The sequence below is a fragment of the Centroberyx affinis genome, unplaced genomic scaffold (assembly GCF_046629955.1).
Source record: "Centroberyx affinis isolate AG114_WGS23_722 - 3 ecotype Tasmania unplaced genomic scaffold, CSIRO-AGI_Caff_v1 ptg003755l_1, whole genome shotgun sequence".
Taxonomy (NCBI): Eukaryota; Metazoa; Chordata; class Actinopteri; order Beryciformes; family Berycidae; genus Centroberyx; species Centroberyx affinis.
The window spans coordinates 14,955-29,075 of NW_027281632.1; the positions used below are offsets into that span (position 1 = coordinate 14,955).

At 42.3% G+C, this 14,121-nt stretch overlaps 1 protein-coding gene across 1 annotated transcript; it reads left to right on the top strand.

Annotated features, from left to right (window-relative positions):
* Positions 1-285: 285 nt before the first annotated feature.
* LOC139662309 (oxysterol-binding protein-related protein 10-like) lies at positions 286-12,242 on the top strand. The gene is made up of 7 exons (XM_071540967.1): positions 286-339; positions 3,224-3,373; positions 3,509-4,013; positions 6,961-7,147; positions 8,195-8,377; positions 9,034-9,187; positions 10,110-12,242. The coding sequence occupies exons 1-7, from the start codon at positions 289-291 to the stop codon at positions 10,152-10,154; spliced, it is 1,275 nt and encodes a 424-aa protein (XP_071397068.1). The 5' UTR covers positions 286-288; the 3' UTR covers positions 10,155-12,242.
* The last annotated feature ends 1,879 nt before the right edge of the window (positions 12,243-14,121 follow it).

A 14,121-nucleotide genomic window follows, 5' to 3' on the forward strand; every position in this document is an offset into this window, starting at 1 on the left:
CTCAGTCAGCAAACTCTCTCAGATGAGGAAGAAGCCTGTTCGTTTTTCTCTGCAGAGCAACTTTGAACTCTTCCAAAGACACAGGTTTTGTTGAGTTTCCCGTTGAGGCTAGACCTTTGTAATTGGATTTTGCACTTACTGAAGACCTGTGCAGTGGTTTTCCTGTTAGGAGGTTTTGTATCAACAGCGCAGCTTTAACTTCCCTCCTCTTGGTGGATATTACTTTTGGTGGTGTTGACCTGAGGCCATTTTATTTTTCCCTTTGGCACCGCTGATATTGTATTGGAGATGAGATCCAGCTCCATGCCGGTCAAGCCTGTAGCTTCACAGCAATGCAATGTGAGTGTTTATAAACTGGTGTTTGTGTGTGTGTGTGTGTGTGTGTGTGCTTGAGTGTGTGCAGTGCCACCACAAAAGTAAAAAGTACGTGCCCATGTTTCTGACATGTTGGAAATGTTATGGGGTGAATAGTGTACTTGCCTGAGGGTTTTATCAGCTTGCATTGAGCAGTAAACATCACTGATCTGAAATTGTAAGCAGAATTTCCCTCCAAGAGTGAGGGCCTTTGTTGACTTCATAAATAATAAAACAAACCAGCTACCAGGGCAAGCTGTGGTGATAAACTATGGAATTATGCTGCGCCTTGCACATTTTCCAGCACGCTTGAAAGTTGTTGAAATGTTTCCTGAAATGGAGGGAAGGTGATCTGTGTGGAAATACACACAGCACCTCCCTCCATTTCATTACACACACTGACCAATGGCCTGAGTTGAGATGATCAAATAAATGCATGGTCTACAGTATCCATCATGCTTTGCTTACAGTATCATTTTTTGCTATTCAAATCTGTGTTGTTGATCAAGCATGCACAGTAATATTGAGCTCTGGCAGACCTGTGTGCCCCCCCCCCCCCCCTCCCTTACAGTGGATCTGACCTGGAATATAGTCAATATAACTGTCAGGCCCTTCAGACTACACAGAGGATGTAGCGAGACTTAATGTGAGCTGGAATTCTGTATAATACATTGCAACCTAATGTCAAAATTACTAATTTGATTTTGTGTTGAGTGACATTAGCAGCAAGGATAGGCTGCATGTTTTGATTGAAACACATCCAAAGTCTCTTTCTGTTGCACTATGACAACTATATAAAATGTTGCTTTCCCCTCCTTTGCTGTTTAAAATCATAAGTCCAAAACCTCCCATGCCTCCATGCTCATTTAGTATTTGAGAGACATTATTATCCACTCGTCACACTAACTCCACTATATCCACTCCACCGCTAGGCACAACTGCTCTGACCTCTTCAGTGATAATTTCCTGTTGCTATCAAGAGCGCCTCTTTAATTAGTTAGAACCGCTGGAATCATAACAGACCTCCCTCTGCCTCCCTCTTTTCCCCTTCACTTCTATATATATCACTCTGCTCCGCGAACCGACCGGCTCCTGGGACTCCAACATTTGTGTGTTCAAGCATGTTCCCTTGTGTGTATGTGTGTATATGTGTGTGTGTGTGTATGTGTGTATGCTCAAGTGCAGAACGCAAAGGTTTCGGTGCACAGAGCGTGCAGCGAGAGAGAGAGAGTGTGAACGTGTGTGTGTTGTGCGATCTCTGCACAAAGATGTGTGGAGCGTGGCTTTCGGCATGCATGGAATGAAATATTCAGGTGACAGGCAGGCACATTCATACTGGAAATCTCTCTCCTTTTCTTCTGCATTTCTCCCCCTCACTGCAGGCACACTCGTTCAATTATGCCACCAGGGAGTTTCAGTTCTGGTTTTCCCCCATTCTCTCTCTCGCTCTCTCTCTGCCTGTTTTATTCCTTTCTCAACAGCAGTGGAAGAAATGCAGAGTTTCATTCCAGTCAGAGATCCACAATTTGGGGAAAAAAACATTTATCACAAATTGGATGATAGCAGAAGGTTATAACAGATTATTATTAGAGAGAGAGAGAGAGAGAGAGAGAGGGGGTGGGGGTGGGGGTGGGGGTGGGGGGGTGGGGGGGGGTGGAGGGGAGGTGGAGAGCGTTGTTGTTGCCCACAGGCTCGGGAGCACTTTCTACATTATACATCAGCCTCTTTCTGTTTTTTCCTCCTGCCCACCCCAAGTCACTGCAGGAGATATCAAAGGCATTAGCTCTTCTTTAACCCAGACTGGATCCGCTTCCAGCTGAATGCAGGAACACAAACGAAGGACGCAAATCTCCGTCCACTTTGACCACTGTACTGCGTGCCAAGCGCCCGTCGAGGCATTGTGGAGGTCAGGGCCCGCAGGCTGTTAGAAGCAGACGAAACAAAAGGCACTTCAAGGTACAAACAGAAACTCTGCGTTCTTCTTGCGTTGCGTGACCTTCTGCTCTTCGCCGAGACGATTCAGTATGAAGAGTTTGAAAGCGGTTGAAGAGGGAGGATGATGGGGGGTGAATGGGATATGAATTGGCTGGAGTGAAAAGTGAACTAGGGTTGTGTCCTTTTGGTATTTATAGGTAGCTTCTGGCAGTGCGGGCTGTAATCGGTCCTCCACTGCCCTCCAAATGAGAGCGTGACCTTACCCTTGGTATTAGCAGTTAAAAGCCGGCACAACAAAATGGTTTCCTCTTCCTCCTCTTGGCCTTGGAGGCTGACAGGTGTCACTGGGAGCAGTGCTGTATCTGAGATTATGTGAAATGATCAAATATTCCTACACTGACTGGGCCATCATATGTTATTATTGTAATTCTTACTGTTTTAGTACTGTATAGACAAATGAAACCATAGGGAATACAATCAATAGGTTAGATTCAAGAGTTTTAGACTTTAGACTTTGAAGCACTCTTTCAGTAGGCAGTTTTTCCAATGACAAGAACATGATTTGGTTGAATGGTATCATACAGGCATGTAGTCTTTCATTTCATAGCCTTGAAATGAAAAGTATTTTATATAGTTTTTTGTTGAAAAGTGGTTACACGGAGAGGAATTGTTTTCAGTTGTTTTTCCCACATTTTGGCTTTTGGTTAGAAAAATAGCTTTCTTTTCAAAATGTATGGATGTCAATCCATACATTTTTGACATTCTGTCATGGGCTTTGAATGGGCTTCAAGGGCCATTGAGTTATGAAACTTGCTGAAACTATGAAGGACCGCTTAGCCTTCAATTCAAGTTAGAAAGATGAAAATCATTGAAATTTGAGTTGCTAGGTTTCTCACCAGCAATTTGTAATTGTACTTTCTTTATGTCTCCACAGCACCACCCAGGGCTGGAAGACATCAGTCCCAGCGAAGAGGTGACGGACATGGAGGACAACGAGGAGGAAGACCTGGGCGTCCTGGATGACCAGCGGAGCATCATTCTCCACCTGCTCTCCCAGCTCAAACTGGGCATGGACCTCACACGGGTAAGAAACTAAAGCATGGACCAAAAGCCAATTGAATAAAATCCTAACCAAACCCCCAAGAGTTCCACACTACCTCTCTGTCAAAAGAGTAGTCTACATTTTTTATTCAGCATATTTTGGGTCTTTGCTTACTAGGTGGTGCTGCCAACCTTCATTTTGGAAAAGCGCTCACTGCTGGAGATGTACGCCAACTTCATGGCCCACCCCGACATGTTCCTGTCCATCACCGCCGGGGCCACAGCCGAGGACCGCATCGTCCGCTTCGTGGAGTATTACCTGACCGCCTTCCACGAGGGCCGCAAGGGCGCCGTGGCCAAGAAGCCCTACAACCCGGCGCTGGGGGAGACCTTCCACTGCTCCTGGGAAGTGCCCCGGGACAAAGTCAAACCTCTGGTCCGGTCTAACCAGGGGTCGACCAGGGAGCCAGGCAGGGGCCCCAACAACGCGCAGCAGAGTGACAGAGACGATTCGCCCGGAGGCTGCTACAGAGTCCGCTTTGTGGCGGAGCAGGTGTCCCATCATCCGCCGGTGTCAGGGTTTTACTGCGAGTGCCGGGAGAAGAGGATGTGCGTCAACGCCCATGTTTGGACCAAGAGCAAGTTCATGGGCATGTCCATAGGGGTGTCCATGGTGGGGGAAGGTAAGCTAATCCACGACATATTGTGCATTTGGATATTTCGGAAAAACAAATTTCTTACTTGGAAATTTCACATGAATGCCCTCCAAAGTCAGATGATTAAGTCAGAAACCACCTGAGTTTCCAAGTTATGACGCAATGGTCATAACTTGCACCTTTTTTGCAAGTTCATTGTTAGCCAGGCTAACCTTACATTTGTTTGAATGAAGTTTGTCAAATTAGATTGTTAAGCTGCAGGACATCCGTGTTTGTTTGTTTATTGTTTGTCTTCCAGGTTTGACAAAATAGCATATGCATGCAACGCTGTTTAGCAGCTGACTTTCCCACCAGCACAAATAGAACTGCTGGTACAAACTAATAATATAGATATGCTAATGTTTGAATCACATAAAACGATCACCCTTCTCCCTGTGGTGTTTTAAGTTTACTAAATTTGATTTAAACTGTCATTGTAATCTAAATGTAGCTTACATTTTACACTTTTTGACACTGAATAGCTGAATAGCAGGAGCAGCAAAAGGCCTAAAAGCCTCCGATAACAGGATTTTGCTATTTTGGTAAAAGTCCTGCACTCTGTCGGACCAAGGCTGTCCCAGTGTCCTGCCTGGTATGAAAGGGTATGAGACTTCTCCCGTGTCAATCAATAAGCCAGTCCTCTCTGTCAGCACCGTTACACTATGAAGGCCGCTTGTGATGACTCACTCTGAGCCAGGATACAGGAAGTCCTTGAACATAATCGACTGAATCCGGATACATGAACCAATTCAGTGAAACCTTCCAGTTTTCTCCATCTTACCTCTGCCTGTGGGTGACGCAGCTCAGGGGAATTTTTGCGAGTTTCTGCTTTCCTAATGGCTGTTGATTTGATTTGATTTTTGATTTGATTTGACCTGTCGGGCTGCTTGTTACGCAGCTGCTGAGGTGAGCCTGCTGTAAAAAATAAAACCTCTGACGCTGGAAGAGTGGAACGCTTGGCTGTCACAGACACAAACGCTGCTCGGCTAGCCGGTGTCTTGAAATAGAAACAAACACCAAGAGAATGATCGTTACCTACAGAAAAGCAGAGGTGGATAGGGTGTGATTTAGGAAATTATATGGTAGACTTTGGTGCTTGGCAGTTTTTCTCTGCTTCAAATCCATGTGTTTAGAGTTACAGGCTAATCTACAGAGTACAATACATGTGACAGCCATCCACATGACTTTGACTTATCCACTGCAATCACACCATACAGAAACTCTTTCAATCAGGTATACCCTCTTCACATGAAAGCTAACAGAAAGAAACACGTGGGTCTACTGGGCATTATATGGTTCTGAATGGCTTTATCTCTCAGTATGTCCATCTCTGTGTCTTTATAAGCCTCACAATGGTGCAAGAGTTTACCCCTGTGGGCATTTTGCAGTGCAACATAGCTGCTGCACAAGTAGTTTGATGTATCGACATGATGTGGCTATGATGTAAGAACAGAAACCTATTCATGAACATGGGCAAATCTGAGGAAAATGTGGTGCTCACATGTCCATATGGCAAAATCTACTGAAGTACTGATGGAATGACACAGATGATGATGCTGTGCGTTGAAGTGAGCTGGCCTTACGGGAATCCCTGCACCCAAGAGATGCTAGATGTGAGCCGCACAAAGGAGATATCAATGGGTTTATGTAAGGCGCTTCACTGTGGGTGACCGTTGTGCTGAGTGTGTTGCATCATGCGTAATTGAAAAGGCTGACACCCACCACCAATTTACTTAATGAGTCTTTTATCACTGTTCACAGACATGAAGACACCAAAGCATGCTTGTTTTAGTTTAATCCCAATATTAAGTAAGATTGAAGGTGGCAGCTCTAATTGGAGAGCTTCAGATTGTCAAAAACACTTCTACTCATTACGTAAAAATGATATTAACGACATATGAGAGCACCAGCATTGTTAGCCACTTAAAGCTGCAATAAGCAAAATTTTCTGACCACTAGAGGGTGACAGAAACCACAACACATTTGTAAATATAGCACAGCAAAGCCACTACACTACGGAGGCCTACTAAGGACAAACATTGCAGGTGTCGCAGGTTACCAGTCTCGCTTTGACAGATGTTTCTCCTGCTGAAGGTTACATGTCCCACAATGATAAATGAAGACTGGCTCACTTCATCGATTCCGCCGTTACACTAAATTTTTTTCAGGAATGGGAGGGGATGAGGACCGCTTTTAAACAGTGAGGGAGGAGCCAAGCTAGTATTAAAAAAACAAAACAAAAAAAACGCTACTGAATGGACTGGGAGGAGCTTCGTTCCAGCGTGGAATGTGACAACAAGCTTTAGAAAAGAGCAACACAGCTGGCCCTGTGTGGATATTAGTTTATATCATTATATCTCAGTGAAATCTCCACATAGCACACATTAGTTTCTTTTAGTTTAGGTCTGATATCACTCATTGCAGGTTCAAAATCTGTAGCCTATTCATAATAATTCCTATACATAACCATCCTATACATAACACTCTACACTGCCTGCTGTGTTTCACAAGTGCGTAATGGAAATCAGTGACAGGCGTTAGTGCGTTAGACTCATAACCAACTTAGAGAAAGCATCTGCATACCAGGCCAGCAGATTAAATTACTGTTTGTTACTCCGACATTTGATTAAACATGTAGACAAAGAGAGGCAGTGTGCGGGGAAATTAGCTGGCTAGACATAAATGCATGTGGGAGGAGAAGTGGGTTAGTGTCTCTCTGCTTGCTCGGCTTGACATGCCTCACCTGATCCGGCACCATCTCCTCCAAATTTAAACTAGTTCGTGGCTCTGCTCTATTAAGCTTCCCCTCATTATTTTCCACATAAAAGCTCTCTTCAAATATTCAAATCGCTCGTTTTTCTTGTTTCTATGCATTTGTTTACCCATCGTGCATCTGAGGATTAACTCTCTGACCTTCCTCCCTCTCCCCTCCCAGGGGTGCTGTGCCTCCTGGAGCATGATGAGGAGTACGTCTTCACGCTGCCCTGTGCCTACGCCCGCTCCATCCTCACGGTGCCCTGGGTGGAGCTGGGGGGCAAAGTGTCCATCAACTGTGCCAAGAGCGGTTACTCCGCCACAGTCACCTTTCACACCAAGCCTTTCTATGGAGGGAAGGTGCACAGGTGAGTCCGTCCCTCTCTCTCTCTGTCTCTGGCTGTCTGTGTACATTCATCGCAGTTTTTTCTTCCTGCCACACATAAACATTGTAGGGACACAGGGATATTTGTTAGTGTCTTGCACTCCTTTCTAGGGTTAGCCGTTGTAAAGATGTTGCGACTTGTCCCTCCTCCCCCTCCCTAGCGTCCCTTCATGTGTGTTTGGTCTCTTTCACTTTACTGAAGAGGATAAAACATGTTGGAAATGATTTTTCCATAGGCCTTCCTGCAAATTTTTGCAGGAAGGCCTAAAGTTAAAGTTTTAAAGTTTTAATTTGCGTTTTAATTTAATTTTAATTTTAATTTTAAGAACAGTGCCCTACCGTCATATGCCATAAAGCAGCCTCCTTTGTGCTGTAAAGCAATCCAGCAGTGGTGCACAATGTAAAATCCAGTGTAGAGGCCAATCTTTTCAACGATGTTGGTAACACTTTACAATAAGGGTACACTAAGTTAAGGGTTAGTTAATGCTTAATTATGCTTAATTAACAGTTAACTAATGTGTAATTTACTAATAGTGTTCATGTTAACTAAGGTATTAATTTATACATTATTTAATAGTTTATAAAGATGACTATTAAATAATGTATAAATTAATACCTTAGTTAACATGAACAGCATTAGTAAATGATTACCAGACACATTAGTTAACTGTTAATTAAGGGTTAGTTAATGCTTATTAACCCTTAATTAATGTACCCTTATTGTAAAGTGTTACCACGATGTCTTATTTACAGTAAACTAAAATCAAAATCTCAAAAATGTAAAATGTCAGCACATAAAATGTAAAATGAAGGGTTTCATTCCAAAATCTATTGGAAGCCAATATTTGAAAAACATAAATGATTCTGTCCTCAAAAAATGAACTATTTTATAAGCAAATGTCTTCAGATGAGTCCTAACTCCTAATGTGCTTCACTTTTCATGGCAGCCGTCAATATGGGAGAGTTGGGTGTCTTGTGTAGAAATGGACGTTTCCTGACAAGCTCTCTCTCTCTGTTTGCCCGACTCCAGAGTGACAGCAGAGGTGAAACACAACCCGACCAGCACCATCGTGTGCAAGGCGCAGGGCGAGTGGAACGGGACGCTGGAGTTCACCTACAGCAGCGGGGAGACCAAAGTGATCGACACCGCCAAACTGCCCGTCACCAGGAAGAAGCTGCGGCCGGTGGAGAAACAGGGCCGGACAGAATCCAGGTGAAATACGAATTAGCACTGTTTTTCTAAATAGGTCGATCTAGGAAGTGGGTAGTGTTATAGGCAGTGGTAGAAAGTAACTAAGTACATTTACTCAAGTACTGTACTTACAATTTTGAGGTACTTGTACTTTACTTGAGTATTTCCATTTTATGCTACTTTGTACTTATACTCTAATACATTTTAGAGGGAAATATTGTACTTTTTACTCCATTACATTTATTTCACAGCTATAGTTACTAGTTGCTTTTCAGATCAATATTTTATATTTAAAACATTTGATCATCTTTATAAAATAACTATAAAATAGCATTGTTATAGATTAGCCTACCCAAAAGTATAGCTAAATTCTTAAGATTAGCTTCACGTTGACAACTTTAAAATGCTGCTTACATGTACATGTAATAAATCAGTATTAATATTCCAATAATTTATGAAAAATATAACTCTCTAAATGGGGACAGTTTGTATAATGAGTACGTTTACAAGTACATTTTGCTGCCAATACTTATGTACTTTTACTTAAGTAAGATTTTGAATGCAGGACTTTTACTTGTAATGGAGTAGGCTATCTTTACATTGTTGTATTGCTTGGTTGTTATAGGTGTGTGATGTTACAAATTGAATCTGTGTGTGTGTATTATGTGTGCATGTAGGAGGTTATGGCAACATGTCACCAAGTCGCTGAAGGAAGGAAACATCGACGAAGCCACAGAGCACAAGCACAGGCTGGAGGAGCGGCAGAGAGGAGAGGAGAGGCAGAGAGCGGCTGAAAACGCACCCTGGACACCCAAATACTTCACTAAAGAGGTACAGTGTAGAGCAGTGGTTCTCAACGTGGGGTCCGGGGACCGCCAGGGGTCCTTGAGGGAGTTCCCGGGAGTCCCAGGCAAATTGATGAATTGTTAAACTTCAGTATTATTTCATTTACAAGAAGTTAACACAATTAGAGAATGTAGAAGAAAAGACTATTTTGGTCATAATTTCACTGTTATCGCTCTACCTACAATACAGATTGTCATGGAATTCTGGACAAAATCATATCTAACAATAAAAATATTCTCAGATTTGGGTCTGAGAGACAAAATCTCATCAAATGGGGGGTCTGTGGCCCCTAATGTGGACTAAATTAGGGTCCTTAATATGAAAAAGGTTGAGAATCACTGGTATAGAGAGATAAAAGCATCCGCCCTGCTGAAGTGTCTTTAAGCAACATAAAGAGTTTCCATCATTCCACCATTTAAAAAACTCTCTCCACTCTCCCATATTGACTGCTGGCATGAAAGTTAAGCACATTATTGGTTAGTATTGAAGTTAGGAGTCATTTTAAGACATTTGCTTAGAAAAAAGTTCATTTTTTGAGGACAGAATCATTTCATGTTTTTCAAATATTGCCTGATGAATTTCAGCAGCAACTTTGTTCCAAAATGGATAGATGGCATTTTGGAATGAAACCTTTCTTCTTAACCAGCCATTCTTATCACAAAGTAGAATCCTCTCTAATGTCCATTTCAGTCATTCTCGAGTCAGTCTTGGTAGCAAATGATATCTGAAATGGGCAATTTCTTTGATCATTGTATAGCATATACTGAATGTAAAGTAGGTCATTTCATCACTTTTTCTTTTCTTATCACATGGAAAAAGGAAAATGATTCCTATCATTTCTGCTATTCATCTTGCTTGGTCGCCTAATATGTTTTTTTTTCTCCTTTTCTGCCTTTGCCTTGCGTAGGGAGACGGTTGGATCTACAACACCCCACTGTGGAAGTCTACCTGACAGCAGAACATCACAGCCTGTTCTCATGGACAATAACGGAGACCCTTCCTCCCCACACTGAGGTCAGAGGTCAGAGGTCGGGGGGGGTGAAGGCCTCTCCAGGGAGCGGTGGCCTCCACAGACCTGAGACCTGAGCTCCGGACTCGCTGAATGACACTAGGGAGACACTTACAGGAAGCAGCAAGGTGCCAAAGGGATCTCCACTGTAATAACCAAGAAGGGGTCGGGGCTCTTGGGACAAATATACATTTTTATATAATAGTATTACTATTAAAGGTAGAGTATTTCTATTTTTCACCTTGCCAAGGCCTTTTTTGCACATGCACAGTAATGAAGTTTGCCACTGGTGTTTTCATTTTTTTCTTTCAATTCTCAGTATGTGTTGTCACATACATTGTCTGTTTTTTTTGGGGGTTCCAAAGCCTTTAGTTGTCACACAGCATTAGAATGAAACAAAATATTAGGTGGAGTCGTTAAATCTGAGTCCCAAGCGACAGATAATACTGCAGGTACAAATGTGTCGAGTTTATTTATAAAGCGCTTTTACAAAAACGGGTTTGTCTCGAGGTGCTGTGCAGAAAATAAAGCGCAAACATAGATTCAAAAGAAAGAGATAAAACAAACAAGGGATAAAAAAGAGCAACTGTACCACATACAGTATGTGTTATACATTATTATACAATACAGCAAACTACTAAACAGTAGAGTGACGCTGGTCAGAATCTATTCCATGTTAAGGAAACAGAGATCCTGTCTGTTTCGGTCGCATTACGAATGTATCTGGGCACATTGAAGTAGCACGGCACTTGTTTCATCTCACACTGTATGCTACTACACAAGCTTATTGTGTTGCTTCTTTTGATTTCACCATGCTCTCCTCTCCTCCGCCCGTCTATTTCTATTTCATCCACTGAGTGAAACGCCTCTGCATTACCACGCTTTCAAAATTATCCATTATTACCCCTCATATTCAGTAATTACAGCCATTAGCTGTTATTTCTGCACACAGCAAACAGCCCGTGGGGTTTGTGCACTGTGCTGTGGCGTGTGGAGGGGTCTTCCATTTTCCTTCTGGGGATGTGTGTGTGTGTGTGTGTGTGTGTGTGTGTGTGTGTGTGTGTGTGTGTGTGTGTGTGTGTGTGTGCCCTTAGGATGGCATTGGTGTAATTAGGCAGCCGCTGCACCCATCTCATGCCTCCTGATGTTAACACCTCTCCATAGGTCGCCCCTGGTGATGAATATGGATAAGACGCATACAGGAGGACTCAACCTGTTCTCACACTGGAAGGCTTTCCTCCACGAAGATGAAAGGATAAGCTTCCAGAATTAAAAAATCGCTGCAAAATGAGGTAGCCGGCCTATTGGATAGTAAGAGTGAACATACTGGGTCATACGCCCATGCTGTAGTACGGTACACACACTTTCACAGTCTGCATATTAATCATTCAGTGCAGTTGCCAAAATTTTACCTCTCCATCCCGTTTCTCTCTGACAGTCAATATTTAACAGTACAGAAAAAATATGTGGCCCATTTCCAGATCGAATGGCATTTTTGAACAAAGCAACGCCCTGGAAATCAATTCTTTCTACCCAGAATGCTGTGTGATGCTGGAAGGACATTTCATATTAACTCCTCACAGCTTGCTCTTTCAGTTGTTTCTTGACTTACCTTGTAGCTTTTAAATGCAGTGTTGGTATTTTCAACCGGACAATTTTACGTCAGATGCCAATTTTAACCTGTGACGAGATATATTATACTACAAACCCACTCTGTCACCCACTTTTCATTATTTTCTATGACACTGGCCTTATATGAAACTAACAAGCACTTTTCTATATCCAAGAGTATATCCAGGAGACAGAGACTGTGGATTAGGGAAGGTCTGTCCATCAATATAGATCCCATCCCTCTTTTTTTGTTTTTAATAACACGTGTCCGCCCAAGATGTCCTGAATGTATGTCTGTTATATAATGTCCTGCAATGTATCCAAGTGCTGAATCATAAACCATACTCCTCATTCACTCCTTAGGTAGAACACCTATGCAACACCTCATTTGTCATACCATAGGTTGAAGGAGGCAGTGAGGAAAAGGTTTAACAGAATTTTGTTCTAATAAATGTGCCATGGCAATTATCGACTCTCTCTTTTCTAAAAAACTTAATCCTGTGACGGTTTGTTTAGCATGCTTGATTTTTTTTTTTCCTCCCTAAGGAGTTGAGGGAATGCTGCCTGTGTCAACACATGCAATTTATTAGATTTTATTCACCTCTATCACCATGAATGCACTTTCTCAGTACTTTTTTCCTCCACAGTCATTCAGTTGCACACATTTACAACCACAGTCCTGTGGAGAAATAAGGGTTCAAGTGCCTTGCTCATGGGCGCCTCAGTTGTTAGTTGCTGAAGGAGAGCTTTACTTATTCACAATACCCAACACAATTTTTCCCAGCTAGGGATTTGAACCAGGGACGATCCAGTCCCACGCCTGCTTCCTTTCCGGTCTTAACAGGTTCTGCAGAGGGTTCATTCATTCTCAACTAGACCGTTTATACAATCTGCAGCAGACTGAGAGCAAGTGTCTTCATTCAGAGGCTAATGCTGCCATCAAGTGGTTATTTCTTCTTAACCTAGGAACCTAGAAATGACAGGGAGAACTGTGTGACTGAGTTACACCAAGTACTGTACACTGAATACAAAGTTCCTTGAAATTCAACACTTTGTCCTGTTGTACATCAATATGATGTAAACTGTAACTGAACAGTAAATATCACAAAATGTGAAATGGCAGTGGGTCAACAACTACATAAAATGTGTTGCCAGGCATGTAGGAAAAAATAATTTTGGGGCAATTTCTCAAGTTTTGAAGACCTGAAAATTACCATTTATTTTCCAGACCTGTATAGGAATCATGTGAATTCAGATCCATTGCCCTGGATGATGGCAAGTATGTGTGTGTTTGTGCACTTATAGTAGCTTAACAAAATCATGCTCTGGTGTAAAATTAGATCATTCATAAAAACATTCTGTAAAGTCACAAGAACAACAACTTACACAAAGATTACACAAGATTTTTTTTTTTTTCAATTTTGTCTATATTTAAACATGACCGAACTGAACAACAATGTAAAAATGTAAACTTTGAAGGTGAGCAGGAGACAAGCGGGGACAGGGGTTGCATAAAACAAAATGAACGCACTGGTGTTGAGGACAGAGAGAGGAAAGACGCTACCGAGCCACTAAGAAATAAACAAACTTAGAAGAGGAAGGAGGAAGGAACTATTTCCACCATTCCCGATAAAAAAAGTCCACAAAATGAAAGAATAAAAAGGTAATAAGAGGACAAACAAACTGTACACTCTCTATATCACATTAAGGCTTAATCTGAACTATTTGTCTTCTTGCTTGACAGATGAGAAATCAAACTGATAAAGTTTTATGCGGTGTGTAACTGTAAATAACAGTATGGCATTCTGGGCCTGAAGCTTGAGAAGGTGACACACACACCGACTGTCTCAGAGACGATCAAAGCAGAGAGAACAAAGCAACTTGAACAGGAAAAAAAAAAAGTGTGTTCCGAAAACAAAATCAAACAGGTGATACTAATAAAAGTCACTTTCTGTGAAGCGGGTAGAGGTGTGAGTGATAAAAAAGTAGATTTGTTAGTCTTTTGATGTGTCACTTATATGAAAAAACAAAAAAAACAGACAGTCACTAAAGCGTGCACATACAGAAAACCCTTTAGTGTTTTAACACGGGTGTCTGAAGAACCCAAACAGCGAAGAACAGTGCAGTGCCCGTAGAAGAAGAAGGTCACAGGATACAGCTGACCCAAAGTACACCAAAGATGGCCGCTGGTCTGCCCATTCATATGCCTCTGCACCCCTAATCAGTACGTTTCTTCTGGGAATTTCAATAACAGTGCCCGTGTCATAAATTGCCCCCCCCCACTTCAAGGATCCCCAAT

Excerpts from the sequence above, each read along its gene's own strand:
- LOC139662309 (XM_071540967.1), top strand. The coding sequence starts at position 289 with ATGAGATCCAGCTCCATGCCGGTCAAGCCTGTAGCTTCACAGCAATGC. Across the intron at positions 4,014-6,960 it reads GGTGTCCATGGTGGGGGAAG|GGGTGCTGTGCCTCCTGGAG; the intron begins GTAAGCTAATCC and ends CTCCCCTCCCAG. Across the intron at positions 8,378-9,033 it reads CAGGGCCGGACAGAATCCAG|GAGGTTATGGCAACATGTCA; the intron begins GTGAAATACGAA and ends GTGTGCATGTAG.